Source organism: Hippocampus zosterae, chromosome 3, assembly GCF_025434085.1.
Source record: "Hippocampus zosterae strain Florida chromosome 3, ASM2543408v3, whole genome shotgun sequence".
Lineage (NCBI taxonomy): Eukaryota > Metazoa > Chordata > Actinopteri > Syngnathiformes > Syngnathidae > Hippocampus > Hippocampus zosterae.
The window spans coordinates 19,212,594-19,233,348 of record NC_067453.1 but is presented as its reverse complement, the minus strand read 5'-3'; the positions used below and the strand labels follow the sequence as shown (position 1 = coordinate 19,233,348).

Here is a 20,755-nt window from a genome sequence, read left to right as displayed (position 1 = left end):
TCGATCAACTAACCTCACGGGATCTACCCTTACCGGCGCGCACAAACACACACACACACGCACACGCGCGCACGCCATGATGAGAAACGAAGGTATGCGACGCACTTTTGCAGCCTGTTAACTATCGTAGCTCACACGTACCGTTTTAAAGTGCTTCCCTGGGCCCTCCTAGATTCCAATTCTTTGCTCGTGCCCTCGGTGAATTGTACACGAAGCAAACTCTGAATGAGAATCATGACGATAAAAGATAGAGCGCAACAGCTCTGATCACAAGTTGCGATTGCAAACTGCTGAGCGCTAACAACTTCTGGTGACGTAATCACGTGCCACCGTAAATTTAAGATTTACCTGCTTTATTTGATTTTTTTGTGAAAATGAGACTGATAAGATGATTAGTGTGTAGTGTATATTAACACAAAAAATATATTACTAAGATGTATGTGGTATATGGTTTTTGCTGCTTCGCTGGTCTTCAAAAAACACTCGGTGATCGGTGGCTGTTTCCCGACGAATGAGCACTTCAGGGACCACGGCTGATTGGGAAAAGATTTTATTCTACCAATGTCAGAGTGAAGTCTTTCCAAAAAGTTGAGTGGCCCAAGGCATGGATGTAAAAAAGCCCTCCAACCCCTGTCAGGCCCGTATCTTTTATACCTGGCAAGGAGCTGATGTCATGGCTTTGTGCACCAGCTGCGGTTTTCAATCTACTAGTTTACTTCAGTCCTAAAAAAGGAGATCTTGACCAGCGCTGTTGGTGATGGACGACAACAGCCACTTTACCTTATTATAGGATTGCACACATTGCTGAAACTGGATTCTCCCTGACCAGCAAATATAGAATAGAATCGTGTCACTGACGCCAGGTGGACATTCTAAGGCCACCTACAGGAATAGAGAGGGAATTCCAAATTACACTTCATGTACAAAGACGCAAAAATGTTTGTTTGTTTTTTTTCTTCTCGAGACTCCTCGGATCTACTTGCAATCTGTCTTAGATCTACCGGGTAGATCAGGATCTACCTAATGGGCACCCCTGGTCTACAGTATGCCACCCTTCTCGGCCACTTGATAGGTTACCGCATAAAAAACAAACGTCTTTGAAAAGTTTTTTTCGGGAAGGGGAAAAGCGCCGCTAGGAGACAGAAGAGTACGACTTTCAAGAAAGAGAATGCCACATTTAATCGACATATCAGGAGTTCTATTTCAAATACGGCTTTATCTCAACAGGAGATTCACACACACCAAGCCTACTCTGCATAATAAGCGGCAATGGTGAGTCGTATTTTTCATGCACTTTTTATTTGCTACGTATTTTAGTTTGAAGGCACGTTTAAACGTTACCATAGCGACCAGAGAATGATGCGGCCAAATGGGATGTTCCTCATGTCATGATTTGTGTTTATTCTTGTGTTTCGAAAATACCACACTTTTCATGCAGGTCATATCATATTAAATTGATGTATCTCTCCGCCCTTAAAGGCCGGTCCCTGAAAATATTGTCTGACATGGAACCGGTCTGTGGGGCAAAAAAGGTTGGGGACCTCTAGACTAGCAAAAATGCTGATTATACTCTACACACACACACATATATACATACACTTTATGCATCACTCCGTTTTACACATACAGTAAGTTAAAGTAAAAAGTAGAAATGAATTTTACTGGAATAAACTCCTCCACACACAAAGTAGTCCCCTCTTTCACATTTATAGTGCTCGTACTGAGACGGAAACAAGCTAGCTACCGTTGGTTCAGTCTTTTGTACTATCAAAACATTGTCTTTCCATAGCTTTGCTAATGTTGCAAACTTGTGAAGGAATAATTCATTTTATGCTTTTGCTTATGTTAACCACGCTTTATTGCTCTTTATTCAGTGTGTAAGAATATAACAGACATGTTCTCTCAGTTCTTCATCTCAGGGAGTAACGCACATAACGGCAGTTCTTTATCTCAGTGAAAAAACACCAAGGGAGCGACGCACATAACGGCAGTTCTTCATCTCAGGGAGCGATGCACATAACGGCAGTTCTTTATCTCAGTGAAAAACACCAAGGGAGTGACATAACGGCCGTCTGTGCGGGCCACTGCTGCACGGGCAGTTGCGGGAAAACACCAAGAAGACCAGAATACGTGGAAACACCAAGAAGACCGGACTCCAGAATACGTGGAAACACCAAGAAGACCGGACTCCAGAATGCGTGGACCAATCAGCGTTAGTCTAGGCTCATGAATAAACAATGATCTGTTGTAATATATTCTGTCTGTCCTCCTGAGGGTGACGAGTCTGTCCAGTGGCGGTGCAGCTTGTCTAGACTGTTTGTTAGGGAACCTCAGGAACAGACGTCTGTATTAGATGACCTGTTAGGGAAATAAATCTGCGTGACTCCAAGCTACTGAATCCTGGTCATCACTCTACTGGTATGTGTTATTAGATGGTAGTGTAGCATCGTTGGTATTTGCTTCCTCCTCCAGGTCTTGAACACGCTAGAGAAAATGGTCCTGTGGAAAAAAAGGTAAAAAGACATAGATTAGAATGAAATAACTAATATAACGTCTTACGTTTTAAAAGGACCAGTTTCTACACTTGTTCACTCAAAAACTGTCATGCTAGCTCATGATAAAAACTGGGGGGGGGGGGGAGAATACACCTTCCCCTTTTTTTCCATGTTCTGCTCATTTCCTTTTCATCCTTTTCATTTGAAGGCCCACTTCCTGTCAGCCATTTCTTGGGCCTCAGTTTGACATGACGGTTTTCACCTGTCCCCTTATATGTTTAAGCAGCTCTGCTCAGATAGGTACTTATTGTTGCAGTACTCTACAGCATTTTGGAATTGGACTTTGGCCAACTTGTTTTCGCACCCTGTCGGTTTATCCAGCCTCTGCTTCTGTTTGCCACCAGATTGGATTTGTAAATCCCTCACTGACTTGGATTTGGATTGGCGTCTACTAGTTTTCCCCCTGGCAAATCAGCAAGCACCACGGTACAAATCCCAGTCTGCCTCTCGTGTCTCCTACAGTTCTCCTCAGCCTTTGCCCGAGTGTCTCCTTGCCCTGTGCCAAACTGTTTCAAAGGACCTTTATCATCTTGTCGTTCCATCAGACGCACCTGTGCTGTCCTCATCTCAGCCATAGAGGCTGACAATGTAAGTAGTCTCTTTTGACAAAGCAGTAGAAAGTGCCAGTATCTTTTTTTAATTCTAAGGAATGAAAAATGTAAAAAGCCATCGGAATACTCCGGGAAAGTACGGACACCTGAGAAATCGACTTCAAGTATTTGTACTGGAAAATTAGCGCAAGTATGGGCAGGACATGCAAAATTCACACAGTGGCTGAGAATCAAACTCAGCACAGCCATACTGTAAGGCAAATGTGTCTACCACTAGGGAACTGAGAGTGTTTGATGTTATTTTCCAAAGTTGTCCTGGACAACTACTACCCAACCAGTGTTTACTGATGAGAAAATGCACCCTTGGTAGTCAAATTATTCAGTGGTTGACAAACCTCTAACTTTAAGAAAGCATCTTATACGAAATGAACGTGCTTAAAAAGTGAATCAGTCCAAGTATTTCACCCTGTTCATGCAGTTTCAAAGTGCTATATCAAAGCTCCGACAAGACTGATTAGCCAAAGATCTCCTCTCTGCTTGACTAAACTTTATTTATTTTTTCTCGAGCTTATTGCTTTTGAACTCCAGCCGCCGACATTGCTGTTTTTGCTGCTCACTTGGGAGCCTACACTGGCGGCTGCTTTCAGGCCCAAAGCAAACAAACCCTGAAAAAAAAAAAAAAAGAACCTCTCTCGTTAAAGACTACAGTCAACGGAAGATTGTTGTCACTCTCTAGCTTTTACAACCTGTGTCTTTACGCAGTGACTAAAGGGCAAAAAAAACAAAAAAACATGGCCGTATTCCATGATGTAATTGAACACATGTGGACCAATGACTCGGCCTACTGACACGCTGACATGAAACACTCTCACTCTCTCCTTCCTGCCCTGACAAGTTCAAATGCTGTTCAAACCAAGTATCTACAAGTTCATCAGCTGAACTTTATTAAATAATTGCATGTTTAGCCTTTGTTTCCTGGCTGGTTCTTTATTTTCATCCACTTCCTGTTTGAGTCTTTGGCCCTGGCTTCTTTTTTCCCCGACCGCTTTGTCAAAGGAAAGCTTTGCCGTTCTCGTGGGTGTTTTCATGTCTTTCTTCTCATTCAGTCATCCTCTTGCATCCTGACCCATTTGTTGTTGTCACGCACAAAATAACAAGAGAAGCTGAGGTTTCAGCACTGTGTGGCTCCTCAGTTATGGGGGAGAAAATCTCAAAGTTGACACTTGCAGTTTGTCAGTTAGAAATATGTTTGACATTATGGAAGTCCGGGAGGAAGGATATGGAAGAAAAAAAGTCATAGAATAATGTGGGATTCTTTTCTCAGGGGTAAGCAGTGGTTGAACTTCGGATATGATGTCTTGAATGTCCATTTCCCTGTGGGTGGTCTCTTTTCATTCAGGCTTTTTTTTTCCCTTGCTGATTTCTGTTCTGATGTTATTGCTCTTGTCAGCAGTGCCTTAGACCGGAAAAAATATCAACCTAACTCATACCATATCCATACAGTTTCATTGAGGTTGTGGGCGGGGCAGTTTTGTCATGCATGACGTTAGCACAATGCATCAGGTCTCAATTTTGTGAATATCAAAGAATTAACCCTGCACTTTTTTTTGTCTTATTGCACCACTGAACGACGCTGAGTTCATTCAGCTTAAGTCCTTTTCATCTGATGTCTCTCCAGTCACTTCAAGTGTGCCACAGGGCTCTGTGCTGGGGGCCCTGCCCTATATCATCTACTGACTCAATTTTCCTGAATACAGAAAGGATAATGGATTAACTCCGCATTGCCGTTTTTTTTTTTTTTTTGGGGGGGGGGGGTTGCCTTAAGGTTTTCACATTCGTCGTCCGAATCTGTACTTTGACCGTCTTATTTAGTGTTTACATGTGCTCCCTATGTTTTTGTGCGATTTCTCCAGGAACTCTGGCTTCTTCCCTCTTCCCAAAAACATGAATGTTGGGTTGATTAAATATCCTCATATGTGACTGTGTGATTGCAAATGGATGTCAGTCAATTAGAGGAGGGATTCAGCTCACCCATAACCCCTAATGAGACCAAGCAATATAGAAAATGAAGGAACCAAACTAGGGCAACTTAAAGCAATGGTATGAGTTAGCATTGAGGCTAGAATGTTGAAAGCGGAAAAAAAACTGCCAAAGCCACAAAATTAATCATTGAATTAATCAAAATCAACCAATGAATTAATCATAATTCATTGGTTGATTTTACCCATTTACTGTACTTATCTACTCGCACAGTGTTATTTCACTTTTCATTACAGTATTATTTCCTATGGGGAAACTGGTTGTACAGTGAATCCCAGCAATGCCTGTCCTGTACCTTTCAGGTTCAACTGTCAAATGCTGCACGCTAGACTGATAGCAGCACAAAGCCAACGGCATGGACTATTATTACTGGCTTTGTGTTCAAAACTGACCATATGTTTCCACTTGCTGCTGACATGTATGACCACCCTGTGCTGATGTAATTATCCAGGCCAGGATATGCAGCAGATTGGATCATCACCCAGGGGTGTGTCTATGATATAATCATGAGATAGTCACTGGGGTGCCACTCTTTCTTTTGTGGTAGGCCCGTGGTGGTGATCCACTTTAATTAAAGCCATCCTCAACACCGTTTAAAAACTGCTCCTGTGTGAACGTAACCCGACGGACATTCTGAATGAATGTGAAGAGTGAAATGAATGCTTCTAAGCCTTTTCTGCGCCACATTTTAGACATTAAGTCATAAAGTTATATGACACTTAAGAGGGAATTTATAATGCTTCTGCTTAATGTTTCTTTTTGGGACCATGTACTAGTCAATAAATTGGTATCATGCACCTAGCCAATTTTATAACTAAATGTCGTTCATTTTTCAGTACTGAGCACATATTGTGAATTCAGTTTGTCATCATGCTGCTTGTTGCAGAATAATCCAATTTGGGTAGACTTCAAAGACAGCTGGGATATGCTCTAGCACGCCAGCGACCCTCATTGGGATAAGCGGTTCAGATAATGGCGGAATGAATGGCTTGTTTTGAGTTTACTGTGCACATGTTCAAACTAAAGATTGCAATCAATCAGTTAATCTATTTTTTTTCTAATTCCCAACTTCACATCGTGTGCCTTGAGAGATCATCGGTGTGTATTGGGGAAAATTATCCGATTTCACTTAATTGGTCAAAGAATGATTATTCACTTATTGCCCAAAAGACAGTAGTCAATTAGTGAGTTAAATGAGATGCTTATTTTAGTATAGCGCATAGACAGTACAGCCTACTTTTGTTACTTTTTTTATAGTGTGGCGTGAACTTGTTCCAGTGTAAATTGCTCGCATGTGCCTTGGCTCAAAAAAGGCTGCAAAACACTGATGTAATCAACAACCAACCCTTTCTGTAAATCAAAATTGCTCATTATTACTTTCGGAAAGTGATTATTTTGACGATGTATAAAGTTTTGCATTGCGCAAATGGTCATAACATTCTGAGTGTGCGAGTGAGTAGCAGCTTTGTGTGGTCAGCATGATGACCAGGGCCGACAAGGGGCCCCAGCTCAGTTTTACCACGCTGTGCCTTTAGGTGGGGAATGGGGGAAGCAGGGGGAGGCTGTGTAACGTGAGCCCTGATGAAAACTCTGCGCCTGATCCCACTCCCAGCGCACATGCTGCGTTGTGGAGAGGAGGCGCACGATGGATCCTCTGTTGCTCATCGTACTCACAAGTCTGCCCCTGAGCGCGGCGGTCTATGACGGACCTCTGCAAGCCGAGATCTCCAACGGCACTTTCCATCACTTCTACGTCCCGGACGGCGACTACGATGACACAGAAGACCCTGAAAAGTGCCAGATGGTCTTCAGATTCTCGGACGGCTCCCCGTGCTCCGTGGCCGAGGAGGAGAGTGACGCGCTGGTGCGGGAGGAGCTGATCCTCGCCCGGCTTCAGGCGGAGGATTCGGCGCGGCTACTAGAGAGCATCGGGCGGGTGGTAGCCAACGACCTGGACGGAGAGGACACCTACGGCCGCTTCCTCCGGAGAGAGATATCCCAGATCACAGAGGCTTTCTCCGGTGTGGACAAGTCTCTGGAGGAGCTGGAGGTGAAGTTCAAGCAGAGCCAAGAGAGCGAGCTGAAGGAGGAACAACAACTTAGCGGCTTCGTGCTCAAGCAAGTGGGGGACGTCAGAGACAGCCTGAGGGACACGAAGGACATCTCCCTGGGGCTGAGGGACAAACAGGAACTTCTGTCTCTCATCGTTCGCAGTCACGGGAGTAGATTGAGTCGCCTTAAAACAGAATATCTTAATCCAGGATCATAGTCCCTTCATATCATTGGGAAGCATTCGTCTGTAAAGTTTCTGGAGATGTGTCATTCAATGGGACCAGCACGCGTATCAGCGCATTCCTCTGAGCCGAGAGGCAGGCTAAGGAAATCAGTGTGGTGTATATTGATTTCCGCAAGTTGTAAAGGCCCAGGGGTCATAAGAATCAGTACATTGTTAAGTTTTTATATGGACAAAGCTATCAGACCCATTTAAAATAACAAACTGGACTTTAATATTTCCGGATCTCTTTAAGACACTCGAGCACAATCTGAGCTTTCTTTGCATGCTTCTCTGATGAATGGACATGTCATCAACAGTGCATGCTTTTCTTGAATGTACTTTATTTTTAGCATCCCAAAAGACAAGTGAGATCTATGGGGTTATAAAGATGCTCAATACAGGTCATAAAATTATTTTTTTTTAAATCTACTAGACTCTAACTGACATTTGCACCACCTCTATATAATATTTTTTTGAAGTAAATTAATATGTCTGAAGCTAATTTTAATATATGTACTCCTCCATTGTCTTTTGCATGAACCCGCAAAGCTATAAAACTTTTTGTGTTGTTTTTCCGAAAGCAGTGGCAGACTTGAGTGTCCCTTCAAGTAGTCAATCTTAATTGCCATCTGGGTCCCGTCACTGCCTCCCAGCTCCATCTGGAAGCATTTCACTTTAATGATAAAATACTTTTATCGGAAGAAAAACGCTCTTTGGAGTCAATTTGTAACAGTGTGGGATTGGTGTAAAATTATGATGATTATTATGTGCATTTTGTGAAGAACTGACTTTAAATATAATGGTAAATAATTCCCAAAGCTCAAATGTCTTCCTCTGTGGTGTTACGCAATAGCAGGTGCTAGGAAAGTAAGGACCTTGACCTTTGTAGACTAAACACGATGCCATTAAATGTATATTGCAGAGGTAATTCCTGTATTCAATATTTGTTAATAAAAACGTAAGCTCACAGTGACTTTCCAAACTGCACGTATTTTTGGCCAACATTGTCAATATGTCGGCACTTAAACACATCGCATGCCTGCCAATGACTGTAATTGGTCATATATTTTCTGTCGCTGTCTGTTCCTGTCCGCAAAAGGCGCACAGCAATAAATGTGCCTGAGATGATGCCTGAGCATGTTTTTTTAGGGGGGCCAGATGTGCTTGCCCGCCAATGGGCTTCAACTGGGTGTGATTTCCTCTGTCTGGTTTCCCTCACACTCCAGCTTCCCCTCTGGGACCCCTTTTTCAAAACGGCTCTGTTTAGTACAGCAGCGCACCAACGTAGGCAAGGAGCACTGTCCGAAGAGGCAGGAGCTCAGCGTGCACAGAAACCTTATATGTCTACAAGGCATCGGAAATTTCAGGGGAGCAGCCCATGGTTCTGTTTTTACTAGGTTGCTGGGGGAAAAAATCCACTGTGTATGTTAAACCTATAGAGGCTCACAAAAGCAACAAGGCGTTTTTTTTTCGTTTTTTTTCTTTTTTGTAGGGCGGAAGGGGAGGGGACATTAATTCTTCCGACGGAAGCATACTTTTTTGGGGGGGTGGATGGGATAGTTTGGAGCTGTTTGGAGTTTGGCCTGCTGTTAAAAGAATGTATCCTCCACACTGACTTATTAAAAGCACAAACAAAGGCAGGTCAGGAATGTGATTCTGGTTCAGAGCTGACCTGAAACACTGAGTCCTCTCAGATGCGTACACAAGACTGACATACTAGATGGAGCCATACTATTAGTCTATTAAATTAAGAATCTGATCTCTTTATGTAACCGGGCCACTTTGGGCAATTTTGTTCCTCTAACTTTTTAAGAACAGTTTTGGGGAGACGGCCCTTTTGTCAGTGCAAAAAATCTAAGTGAATACATTCTCAAAACCGCTGGACCAAAAGCAGGGGTGGGTAGAGTGGCCAAAAATTGTACTCAAGTAAGAGTACTGTAACTTTGGAATAATATGACTCTGTGAGACTCCAAATAATTCCTTGTGTAAGGGTAAATAAGCAGTCAATGGGGAAAAAAACGTACTGGTAATTTCACTTGGAAACATATTTCAATATTCTGTGACCAAGACATTTAAAACATCCACAACAATACACGCATTGTGTCCAACAGAAGAAATATTTGCCTTATTCACCAAAATGACTGAATAACGAAACTTTCTCTTGACCAAGTTTATTCAGTACCTATTTTTTATGGTACCGAAGTTGCACTGCAAGCAAAGTGTGTGGGGGTGTGTGCAGGAGAGAGCCTACAGCATGTACACCAAAAGATGCCCAGTTGACAGTTTGGCTACGTATGACCATAAAACTGTGAGCATATGTTCATCCAAAACAAGGAATAACAATAGAAATATCTACAACCTACCTTGCAGAAGTTATTCCCCAAAAAATGGAAGTTGTTATCACAGCAACGGAGATCAGATTTTCACTTCCTGTCGCTGTCGAGGCCAGCTCTTTTGATAGATTTGTGATAGTTGGGTTTATTTTTGGAAACGGTGCATCTGCTCTAGTGTGCGAGTGGCATGCCGCATTCATCGGGAATGAAAGGAGCCGCCTTGAGTTCCCGTAATTGAAGTCAGCGGTGACCGCTCCCACGGCGGCGCAGCCCTCCCTCTGGCAGAGCCGCCAACTGGCGCTTTTCTGCAAAATTACCAAGATCGGGTGTCAACCGCCTCAAGAAGTTACGATATCCAGTGTGTCTGCATGCTATAAGTGCTTGCGCCTTTCTCAACCTTTTACCTTATGCTTCTGTTCCTTCTTATACACTGTGCTCGATGAGGTTAAACGCGATAGTAATTGGATGTCTAAATACAGTATTTCAAGGGTTTTATCAAGGCAAACGTTTTCATGAGCGCTATAGGGGTGGTGTGGAGGTTCACATAGCTGAATCTCCTGCTGCCTTTTGCGCTAATAAATCAGACAGGATAGGCTCCAGCACTTGAACCGGATGTGCTCTGTAGATTAGATGAATTGATGACTTGCTCTGATTGAAGCATAAAAAAAGTGCTGCGACACGACTATTTTTAAAAGTACGTGTACACCACCATGGTTATCTGCCAGCTACAGTTCGTAAGCACTTTGCACTTTTTATGTGCAGGGAGGCAATAAAATTAGAAACTCAAATGCTCAAGGTGTAAATGACGTGATAAGACCTCAGACAGAATTTACGATGTGATAATGATCTGTCTGATGATGATTTGCATCTGAGGAGGGTTCGGTTTAAAGCAATGAAACACAGTGGTGAGAATCATTCCTTCACTTACAACAGGAACTCTTTTGGTATTATTAAATCATGCTATATGAAACAAAATACTCTTTGGGAGTTTGGATGAATCACTTTGGCATAAACATACTTTTTGGCTTTCATTCATCCGTTTATTCGTCTGTTTTCTATTGTCTTAATTGGAATGACAGGTGAACTGAAACCAAGATTTAAGATGCATAGGAAATCAAAATATTACGAAGGACTCGCCGTTGTGATCCGTAACAGAGGAAAATGTTGTTACCTCTACTTACGAACGTCTTTTCATACGAAATTGTCAAGTTATGAAACGTCTCAACAGGAAAATAGTGCCTCTTGTTACGAAAGGTAAAAATACAGTATGGCCTGCAAATCGCAGCTCCGAATTTTCCTGAATGCAACATAATTAGAGCTGCTCCGCCATTGGCTATTACCGAGCATCATCCTGGCATCCCATTGGCTAAGAGCGACCTCTACCGTCTGTGTCTGTGTGTGTGTGTGTAGATAGATAGATAGGTGTCTATGTAGCTACTCGTCATTTGCCCCTCGGGCCATGAGATGTTCACCCACAAAAAGTGTTCACCAGTCGGGTGATTGCTCACTATGCTGATGTTTGCCTGGGACGTTTTTGAAGGATTGTTAAAAGCCGACAAAATCAAAAGTCACCCAATTTGGACTACTTTTGACCCAGTTGTACAAGTGAAGAATTACTTCTACATGTGGTGTTGTACAGTTGTGCACCACCAAAATGCCTGAGGCCGTTTGTGATTTGGCCCTAACAGTTCCGATGCCTTGTTCTTGTGCTGCCTTAGATTTACTGCTACAAACAAGAAAATTTGCTGCCAACAGTTGCACCTTCATCTCAGAACAACACGCAACAGAGAAAGTGGCTCATTCTAAGATGTAATTTATACTGGAATCTTACGACAGGTTGGTTTCGATGTACACAATTAAGGAGTCCGTTCTGTGGTTGCAGCTGTAAATAATCACTTAAAGATTTTAAATCTGCTTTCAGTCACATAGTTGTAAGGAGGAGAAGATTGGGGCAAATAATTCTCAAGAATGGAGTAAATTCAGCATTTGGATTTAATGTTAATCTCCGGTCAACATTGTGGACAAGTCGTTCCAGTTTTATAACTGGTGTGCATCTCGTCAGTTCATCTCGTCACTTATATACGTGTCTGGTATGTGTTGCTCTGTTTCATGTTTTGATTAAGACTGCCAATAGAGAAGCAGAAGTGCATTGTGTCACTTTACTACCTCCACCAGTTTCAGTTTTCTTAGGTCAATACAGAAGAGCTATCTCCGCTTAAAAAAGTAATACCTCATTGAATTTAGCCATAGTTAAATCTACTTTTAGTCGAGGTATTTGTTTCAAGGATTCATTAATAGTATTTGTCACAAAAGGCACAGACACAAATATTTCTAAACCAATGGATGAAGGACAAGTATGCTCTTTTCTTCAAAAAATGGAATATGCTCACTGGATAGCCACAATAATAAACAAACATATTGTCAGAGAATACATATTAGACATTAGTGAAAGTGAGCATTTTTATCTTTTCCAAATATTTGATACAGTTGCGCTGGTGTGTGCGCCAGTATGTGCTCCACACAGAATGTTTTGCACGGCTGTTTTATTTTTGAAAAATACTCAGATGGTGAAGACAACCTCAAGAACAACAAAAACACGTCAGTCAGACACAGTTTGGACTTAATGTGCCCTATTTTCCCTTGAATAAACACAAATACGTTGGCATACATACGGTTAAAAAGGTACATGTACATAACTTGTGTTGAATGATGCATAATGATACGCGGTTGCCCTTTCAAATGTGACAGTACATATCATATGTTTTCATATTTATTACAGTTTCCAGGTTGTGCTATTCTCTTTCTTTAGTTAGATGTTGGGTGGGTGTTAAGAAATGTGCTGAACTACAGTACTGTCCTCTTGGAGAGCAAGCAATAACACCGATCGGCTCGTCATGAGAGGGGTCATCTTATGTCCAATATCCACCCCACCCCCAACCCCTACCCCTTGTGTTCTTGTGCTTTCTTTGTGCCATGATGCACACTGCAGAATTCCTGCACTGTCCTGGATGCAGGTCGTCGTGTTGTCCGTTTCGGGTTAGCGTGGGCCCATCACACGCAGCCGTTCTCCTGCCGCGGCTTCTGGGCCACGGGGGTGTGCGGTGGGTAAAGGGAGGGGGCGAGTGTGCACAGGAACCCAGCCAGCAGAGTCAGTCCCAGTCCGCCCCACGCGCAGAACATAGACCAGCCATAGCCGTGGCTGATGTCCTCCGGTATTCCAAACATGTAGCGAGGGTAACGCGACAGTTCAAAGTTGATTCCCGCCACACATGTGCAGAGAGAGATGATGCAGCATGTTCCTGTCCATAGGAAGTGAAACACGTGACAGATTTTAAATAATTTTCCACTGTAAAATGAATGGAGTGCGATGCGTTCGGGAACTCTCAGAGCATATTATTCCAACTCCGTCAAAGAAACACAACAATGAAAAACACACATAACACTTTCTTTTATATATATATACATATATATATAACAGCATCATAACAAAAACCATTTTATTAATTTAATAGTAAGCTTAAAGTTTAATCGTAATCTTTGTGATCGTCGTAGAGTTTTCCACGAAACGGCTAGCTAGCGCAAATCAGCTGCTAGCTAGCTTCAGGCTAAAGTTATCTGTTGTGCTAACATTTAATTCATGAGCTAATGTTTGTTAGCAGCTGTTAGGTTGTCAACGTGCAAGATATCTTGGGCTGGTGAGCGTCAAATGTAAACAAATACGAAGACCATACTTTCTATGTGCGAAACGCAAACCGTTTTGAAGCTGAGTGAAGAGGGAAAGTCACTCAGAGCTATAGCTCAAGCACTGAGCAGAGCCAATACAACAACTTGGAATGTCCTGGAAAAGAAAGAAACTACTGATGTACTGAACAACAGACATCATACAGGTTGTCCAAGGATATTTATCACCAGTATTTGATGACAGAAACATTGTGAGAGCTGTGAAGAAACACCCAAAGACATCAGTCAGTGACATCATTGTTCACCTCCGCCCGCCAGGGTTGAAGGTATCACAATCTACTTCGAGAGAAGAAATACACATGCCTAATCACAAGATGCAATCCACTTATGGGTTACCAGCAGAACCAATCGGAAGGCCAGATTGAATTTTGCAAGAAATGAGAGAGATGAGCCACAACGGTTTTGGAACAAAGCTTTATGGGCTGATGAAACCAAGATGAACCTCTACAAAATTGATCGAAAGGCCAAAGTATGAGGAATCGCTGCTTGTGATCCAAAACACAAGCTCATCCTTTAGGCATGGTGGGGGCAATGTCATGGCTTGGGCATGGATGGCTGCTTCTGGAATGGGCTCACTAGTCTTTAATGATGGTGTAACTCAAGAATTCTAGAAGAATGCATTCTAGAATTCTGAAGTCTACAAAACCATTGTGTCTGGCAATTTAGAGAAAAATACAGTGCATCCAAACTAACCAGGAGAAGCTTCATCATGCCGCAACAAAATGACCCAAAACACACTGCCAACACAACAAAGGATTTCAGGGGAGAAAAGTACTGGCCAAGTTAATCACCGGCATCAGAGCATGCATTTCACCTCCTGAAGAGGAGACTCTGCAGTGAGAAGCCTCTGAAGGAGGCTGCACTAAAGGCTAGGAAAAAAACATTTCAAATGAAGAAAGTAACAGTTTGGTGAAATCAGTGGGTCACCAAATATTAAATGTTAGTCACTTTATGTTCATATTAATAATGTCATTTCCAATACCTCTGTTCAATACTCCTGTGCTGTATAGGTAATATAAGTGTTATCTATTTTTTCTGTCTAATGCACTAGTGGTTTGAATTCCTGCCTCGCAGACTTGGGTTCCAATCTTGCCTTGTTGAGCTATTTTCATCTTGAAAAAGACTTAAGCAAATCAGTTTCAGCTATTGGGCCGCATATCGGCTCGGTCAGACATTACAAATTATTTTTTTAATGACAATTATTTTCGTGGGATGCGGTGAGATTTTTCCAACGTAAAAAACGGACTAGGTGGCTGTTTTTGTTTTTGTGGGGAGGCCAGTGCTTGGATCCCTTTGAGTTTACTGCCCTCGTGAGGTCATTTAGGGTACTACGTTTACCTCCCATGAGGAAGAGCAATCCGGCAACATACTGCATGAGGTCATGTGCCTTCCAACAGCCCAGCACGCCAACGGTCCAGCCAAACAGGATAATGGATATGGCCATGCCGATAAAACTCACCGTCATCCTCTGGAGATCTGCAATAGAAGATCGAGCGCCGCTATTGGCTGTTGTTGTTGCTGCTGATGCTGCTGCTGGTTTATTTTCCAGCACGTTTATAAGAAACAAAAGACTCACGTAGCGCATGCCACTCATCCTGCCTGATCGTCTTGGTCAGGTTGATTGGCACGTTTCTGGGCAATGCCGATGAAGAGTAGTAGTATTTGACTGGCGTGCAACGTGCAACCAATCCTGTGGAAGCAAACCACACAAAAGAGAGAGGGGGTGTCACATAACATCCTTTACAAGATACGAGGAGGATGTACCCCCTCCCCCCACCGCCTCCATAAAAAAAAACTTTAATCACCCACCCATCCATGGACGGTGGATGAGCCACCCACAGCAAGATGGAGAAGCGTATTGTTAAACATGTCAAGGCTTATGTGAATGCGCGTTGTTATTTCATGTGGACCTGCAATTTATATTGGCTTGCGCAAGACGTTTATACGCATTTGACAAGCTCGCGCACACGCACATACACAAATATGACTACAGCAGCATACCTTTAAAGATTAAATCCTCCGTCTCCAGGTCAAATCCCATCCGGTGACACTTCCTCCACAGTCCGATGACGGTGGAGTTGAAATGCCGATTGCACAGCGACTCCATCGCGGAGGCTGGAGGCGCAAGGTGCCGCCGATTCCGCATCCTGGGCATCCTCGCCTCCGACTCGGCGCTCGTTTTGGGAAGCATGCGCAGCGGGAGGTTGTTGTTTGAGATGTAGATGTAGCCCGGATCGGTCCTCTTGTTCGAATAATTCTTGCAGCGTTCGCGGTGCCTCCTGGCGTCTGTCTCGTACCAGTTGTCGGTGCCGATGGCCACAGCGATGAGGCCGAGGGCGCACAAGGCTAGGACGAGACCCGCCGCGGTTAAAGTCCTCATCGCAGCCATGTTCCTTCCATGCGGCTGCCGTGTTGAGAAATCCCCTCCGCGAGACAGGGGGGCCTCCTCAGGGAGTCCTGGTCAGGTCGGCAGCGAGCATCGCCGCATTGAGGATGAAGACGTGGAGGCTCGGATGCGATGTTTTGGTTGTCTGCTTCAGCCAGTCAAGCTCTTTCTAGCCCGGAGACTGGATTGGTCCCTAAAACATACAGTAAATACATAATACACCATTGGGTGGCGCCAAAAACAACATATTGGCGCTCTCACAAACACGACAGTACAGTAGATTTGGTCGGTGTTTCTTTTCATGAACCAAAGCCAGGAACGTATTTTACATTCAAAAACAGAGAAAAGGTTACAAAAACATGTGGTGTCACAAAGGTACAAAGGTAATTGTGTAAGTTCTGTGATTGACAGGCAATCAATCCAGGTTGCTCCCTGCCGACATCAAGTGAGATTGGCTTCAGGCTATGGATGAGTAGTTTTGGATAATAACAGTAGAGCAATCCTTCATTTTTCAAGGACCATCCATCCATCATCCCCACACTTAGTATGTTCATGGTCACGAGGCAGCTAAGATCTGTGCAAATGTTTTTGAAATGTATCGGGAAGGAAGGCGCGTAAGCGCAGGGAGAACATCTATAGCGTAAACTCCACACAAGAAGAAACGACTCGCCATAGATTCAAACACAGCACGAAGCGTGACCTGTTGAGGCTCCAGTGCCTAAAGCCATCACTCCACATCAGCCAGTTCTAGTTTCCGTATTTTGGACTGGAATGGGTTTTCACCCAATCTCTTGATACCATACCAGGTGTGTGGATTCAATAACTGACTGAGCATGTGCATCGAAGAAAGAAGAGTAAGGGTGAACAAAGCTAACTGCATCATTTGCTATGAGCTAAGAGGTACATGTATCAGTACCCAGTGTAGAAAAACAGTACCGAGTGAAAGTCAAGAGTAAACAGATACATTTAAAAAGGGCCACACATACAGACATTAAAGTCAAAGTGAAGACTTGCTCCTTCACTGAATGCGTTGATATAATGGAAAATACAACCGACGCAACCTTTTCAGTGAGTTTCATTCTCATGTTCAAAACTTCCTCATCTAAAACTATAATTCCAAACTAAAAGAGGAACAAACCTAATTCCAAACTTCGCTTTTTGTTTCATTGCCTACCAGTACACAAATAATACATCCTATTTAGTACTTTTTTTGGTGTTGATAGAAGAGAGAAAGAGATACTGAAATATGAATCATGATGAAGTGGACATATATGTAAATACTTGAGATATGTTGTTAAATTAGCTGTCGGTGGGGAAGCAGAGGTGGACATTTGAATTAGACAATTGGCTGTTGAGACCGTAGGCATGTGAGGTCACTCTCGGTTCCTGTTTGTCTGCTCAAGTTACTGCGTGCATGTCACATTGTCACGGAGGCAGCAGAAGACAAAGTTATCATTTATGAACTGCTTCAATAGTCAAATGATACACAATGGAAGGCTTTGTCATACCACCTGTAAGTGTTTATTCTTTTGTCGTTCTCTGTCCACACACGTGCGGGAAACAGCTATTTCAGCTGTTTATTGCCTTTGCAGCGCACAAGGACTTTGTCTTTTTTTTTGTGTATAAGACTGGAGAATGTTATACATTATATAGGCAGGTGTGTTCTGTTCCATTTAGGCTTCAGAGACAGTTTTTTTAACTTTACATTGCTGTGTTATACATTTTTTCTGTATATTTCAGATAACACTTTTCAAGGCTTCGGAATGGATGTGAAATTCACATACAGTTTGTAACACATGTAGTGTAAGCGGAGGTCACCACATGGCAGGCACATACTGTATGTTTGGTCATTGCAGCACTGATGAAACTACTTTCTATCTACGATCAATCTAATTAAGATTTTTTTTTTGCACAATTGCATACTTCCTCTCACCAAAGGCCTCTGAGGAAATTATTCAAAGTGAGTCACAGAGTTATCGAGCTCCGGCGGAGTTGTACCCTTACCTCACTAACGTGGGGGACGTTTATGAAGGTAAGACGATGATTTGAGACGATCGTCGCATGGCTCCGAGCCAAATGTGTGCTGATTCTTAGACTACAGATGGAGTTACCACTCAGAGCATATCCAGCCTGCAGACTTTGACCATTTTCCGTCGAGTCATTTAACAGAGCTTCAGTGTCTGGCTCCAGCACAAATTCAACCTTACTGTTACAGCGCTGACGGGCATCTTCACCTGGAGCCACCTCTCTCGTGTCTGCCACAAGTGAGGCCTGTTTTTTGTAATTGTCATTAGACTGTAGGTGCCATTGTTTCCATTGTTTTGTTGCTTTTTAAAAATTATTATTATTATTATTATTATACTGGTCCAGGATCTGCATGGATGTGAACTGGAGATTTTACCTTTTCCGAGATTAGATTGTGTTGGCCAAAAGGCTTTGCAGTTTAGTTCAGTATCGTCCATCAAGCGGGTTTCGCAACATTTATTGAGCCAAGGCGTCCATTTTACAATAGAAAAATCTCACAGCATACCAACAAACACAAAGTATAAATGCCGAAATGATGACATCACCTCAATTTCCTCACAAATTGACATCATCAGTGAAAAAAGCGGACTTTTCGGAGGCCACTGCTTATTCTCTAGGACACACACTTGGTAATATATTTGAGTTTTCAGGCATGCGTAGTCCCAAAAAAACTCAATAGAGAATAACAATTAAAAAGTAGGGCCCAATTAATTGGCCGATCGATTTAAGCGGTTGGTGTTAACGATTAAAATAGGGCTTTCTTTTTTTTTTCTTTTTTTTACACATTACAACATCAGAAGATAAAGATAATGGCATTTCAACAAGGCTAGTGAAAATATATATTGATTGAGCCCTAATAAAAACACTGATTCCAGAGCCATTGCATTGCCTGGTGTTCGGACTCTACAAAGAGAGAGAAAATTGTGATTTTTTTAAAATTACTGAATTTTTAATATTAGCTTAGTTCAAGATGTGATTCATGCAGTGTGGGTGAGTGTACTTGATGACAGACCACTAGGTCAACATGACATTGCTGCTATTTTCACTCTCACATGATGCATTTACCCTATGAAATCTTGATAAGATGAAAGCACTCACACTAGGTTTTGCTACAAAAAAAAGTTTGACTGAAGGAAAAAAGGTCCCACAAAGATTGCTGATTGAGTGAAATATTTTCCAGGAATGTTGAGCTAGCCTGATCGACATTAAAAAAAATTGTCAATTGTTTCAAACTGACATTTGTGTCAAGAAAAAACACCAAATGAGATGTTATTTACTTACATCCTCTTTTTGCATGACTAAACAAACTCACAACCGGCCTATACTTCTTTGTATGAACCTACAACATGTTTACATTTTGTCTTGAAGATTCCAAACTACACTTCTTCACTGTACTATCAGTACCAAAGCCCAGTCTCGTCTGTCCAGTACTATTCTGAAGAGGAACAAAGAGGTGTCAGCCCCCCACTTGAGGTATCGGAAAGCGAGGACGCGTCTGAATACCACAATCTGCCCTCCATCAAGAAAGACACAAGTGAGGATCATACTGTGAAATTTTCACCCGCTCACCTGTTTTCTGGGGTTGGTCACACGTAATGCTCACAATACAGCACTGTCAATTTCAGCCGCCAGCAGGGGGCGGTACTGCATAAAATATCAGCATCCTTCGATGGAATATTAATCAGAATATCGTGTTTAGCCTAATGAGGGCACATAGAATTTATTGTATAGAAAAATGTGACTTGACTTTAAACAAAAGAAATTCAATAGTTCCTAAATGTGTGTCATCGTATTAATAATTAATCCATCATTGTACCGTAGATGCCAAGAGGAAAATCCGCTTGTATCAATTTCTCTTGGACTTGCTGAGAAGCGGCGACATGAGTGATTCCATCTGGTGGGTGGACCAGGAAAAGGGCATTTTCCAGTTCTCCACTAAACACAAAGAAGCCCTGGCCAGTCACTGGGGAATCCAAAAAGGAAATCGCAAAAAAATGACCTACCAAAAAATGGCTCGTGCTCTGAGGAACTATGGTAAAACCGGTGAGATTCAAAAGGTGAAAAAGAAGCTGACTTACCAGTTCAGTGAAGAAGTTCTGAGGAACCTCTATTCACAACAGTACTGTAACGAATGAAGAAAATACCTCATGGAGAATATAACACAAAGTTGTTTTATACTCTCCATGAGGTATTGTGCGGTTTGCAATTGCATTACTATTTATTTGCTTCCTGTGCGATATTTGCTACATTTTCCAAATCGTTTAATTTCATAATTTGAACAGGGGACAAATAATGTAAATACATGTTTTGTGGCTCCAATCAATAAAGTTTTTAACATTCATACATCAAGTGATGGATGGATGGACATCAAGGGGGTCATGTGGTGGGCTGGTGTTCCTTGCAAATAAAGTTTGAGTGAAGATGCCTTTGAAAACAAAATGAATTAAAATGGATTGCAACCATTATTATATAACCATCCATTTATTTTCTCCAGCATTTTTTTCTCATGAGGGTCACGGTGGAGCTGGAGCTTTTCCCAGCTGACTGTGGGTACACCCTGAATTTGTCGCCAGCTATTTACAGGCCACATATCAGCAAACAAACCGGAAGCAACTCATCACACACACGCACACACACACGCACACACACGCACACGCACACACGCGCGCACACACACACTCGCGCGGACACACACACACACGTTCACGATCAGATATTTAGTTCAATTCCATATTTAAATGTATGTGTATGCTGTACGTATGTGTAACATACAGCACAGATGAAATTTCTTCCCTACATGCTGATATATTTAAAATAAACAAAATAAAGATTACATTCTTACTTAAACA

The 20,755-nt window shown here is 42.5% G+C and overlaps 3 protein-coding genes across 3 annotated transcripts; 2 read left to right on the top strand and 1 right to left on the bottom strand.

Annotated features, from left to right (window-relative positions):
• The first annotated feature begins 6,697 nt into the window (after positions 1–6,697).
• Positions 6,698–7,831, top strand: fibina (fin bud initiation factor a). The gene has a single exon (XM_052061192.1). It carries the CDS (start codon positions 6,792–6,794, stop codon positions 7,413–7,415), a length of 624 nt encoding a protein of 207 aa, XP_051917152.1. The 5' UTR covers positions 6,698–6,791; the 3' UTR covers positions 7,416–7,831.
• Positions 7,832–11,728: 3,897 nt separating this feature from the next.
• Positions 11,729–16,087, bottom strand: tmem276a (transmembrane protein 276a). Its single transcript, XM_052061189.1, has 4 exons — positions 15,497–16,087; positions 15,072–15,185; positions 14,834–14,971; positions 11,729–13,053 (listed from the first exon to the last, which is right to left on the bottom strand). Exons 1-4 carry the CDS (start codon positions 15,882–15,884, stop codon positions 12,806–12,808), a joined length of 888 nt encoding a protein of 295 aa, XP_051917149.1. The 5' UTR covers positions 15,885–16,087; the 3' UTR covers positions 11,729–12,805.
• Positions 16,088–17,234: 1,147 nt separating this feature from the next.
• Positions 17,235–20,255, top strand: spi1a (Spi-1 proto-oncogene a). The gene is made up of 5 exons (XM_052061190.1): positions 17,235–17,394; positions 17,820–17,913; positions 17,976–18,145; positions 19,275–19,440; positions 19,728–20,255. Exons 1-5 carry the CDS (start codon positions 17,371–17,373, stop codon positions 20,039–20,041), a joined length of 768 nt encoding a protein of 255 aa, XP_051917150.1. The 5' UTR covers positions 17,235–17,370; the 3' UTR covers positions 20,042–20,255.
• Positions 20,256–20,755: the final 500 nt, after the last annotated feature.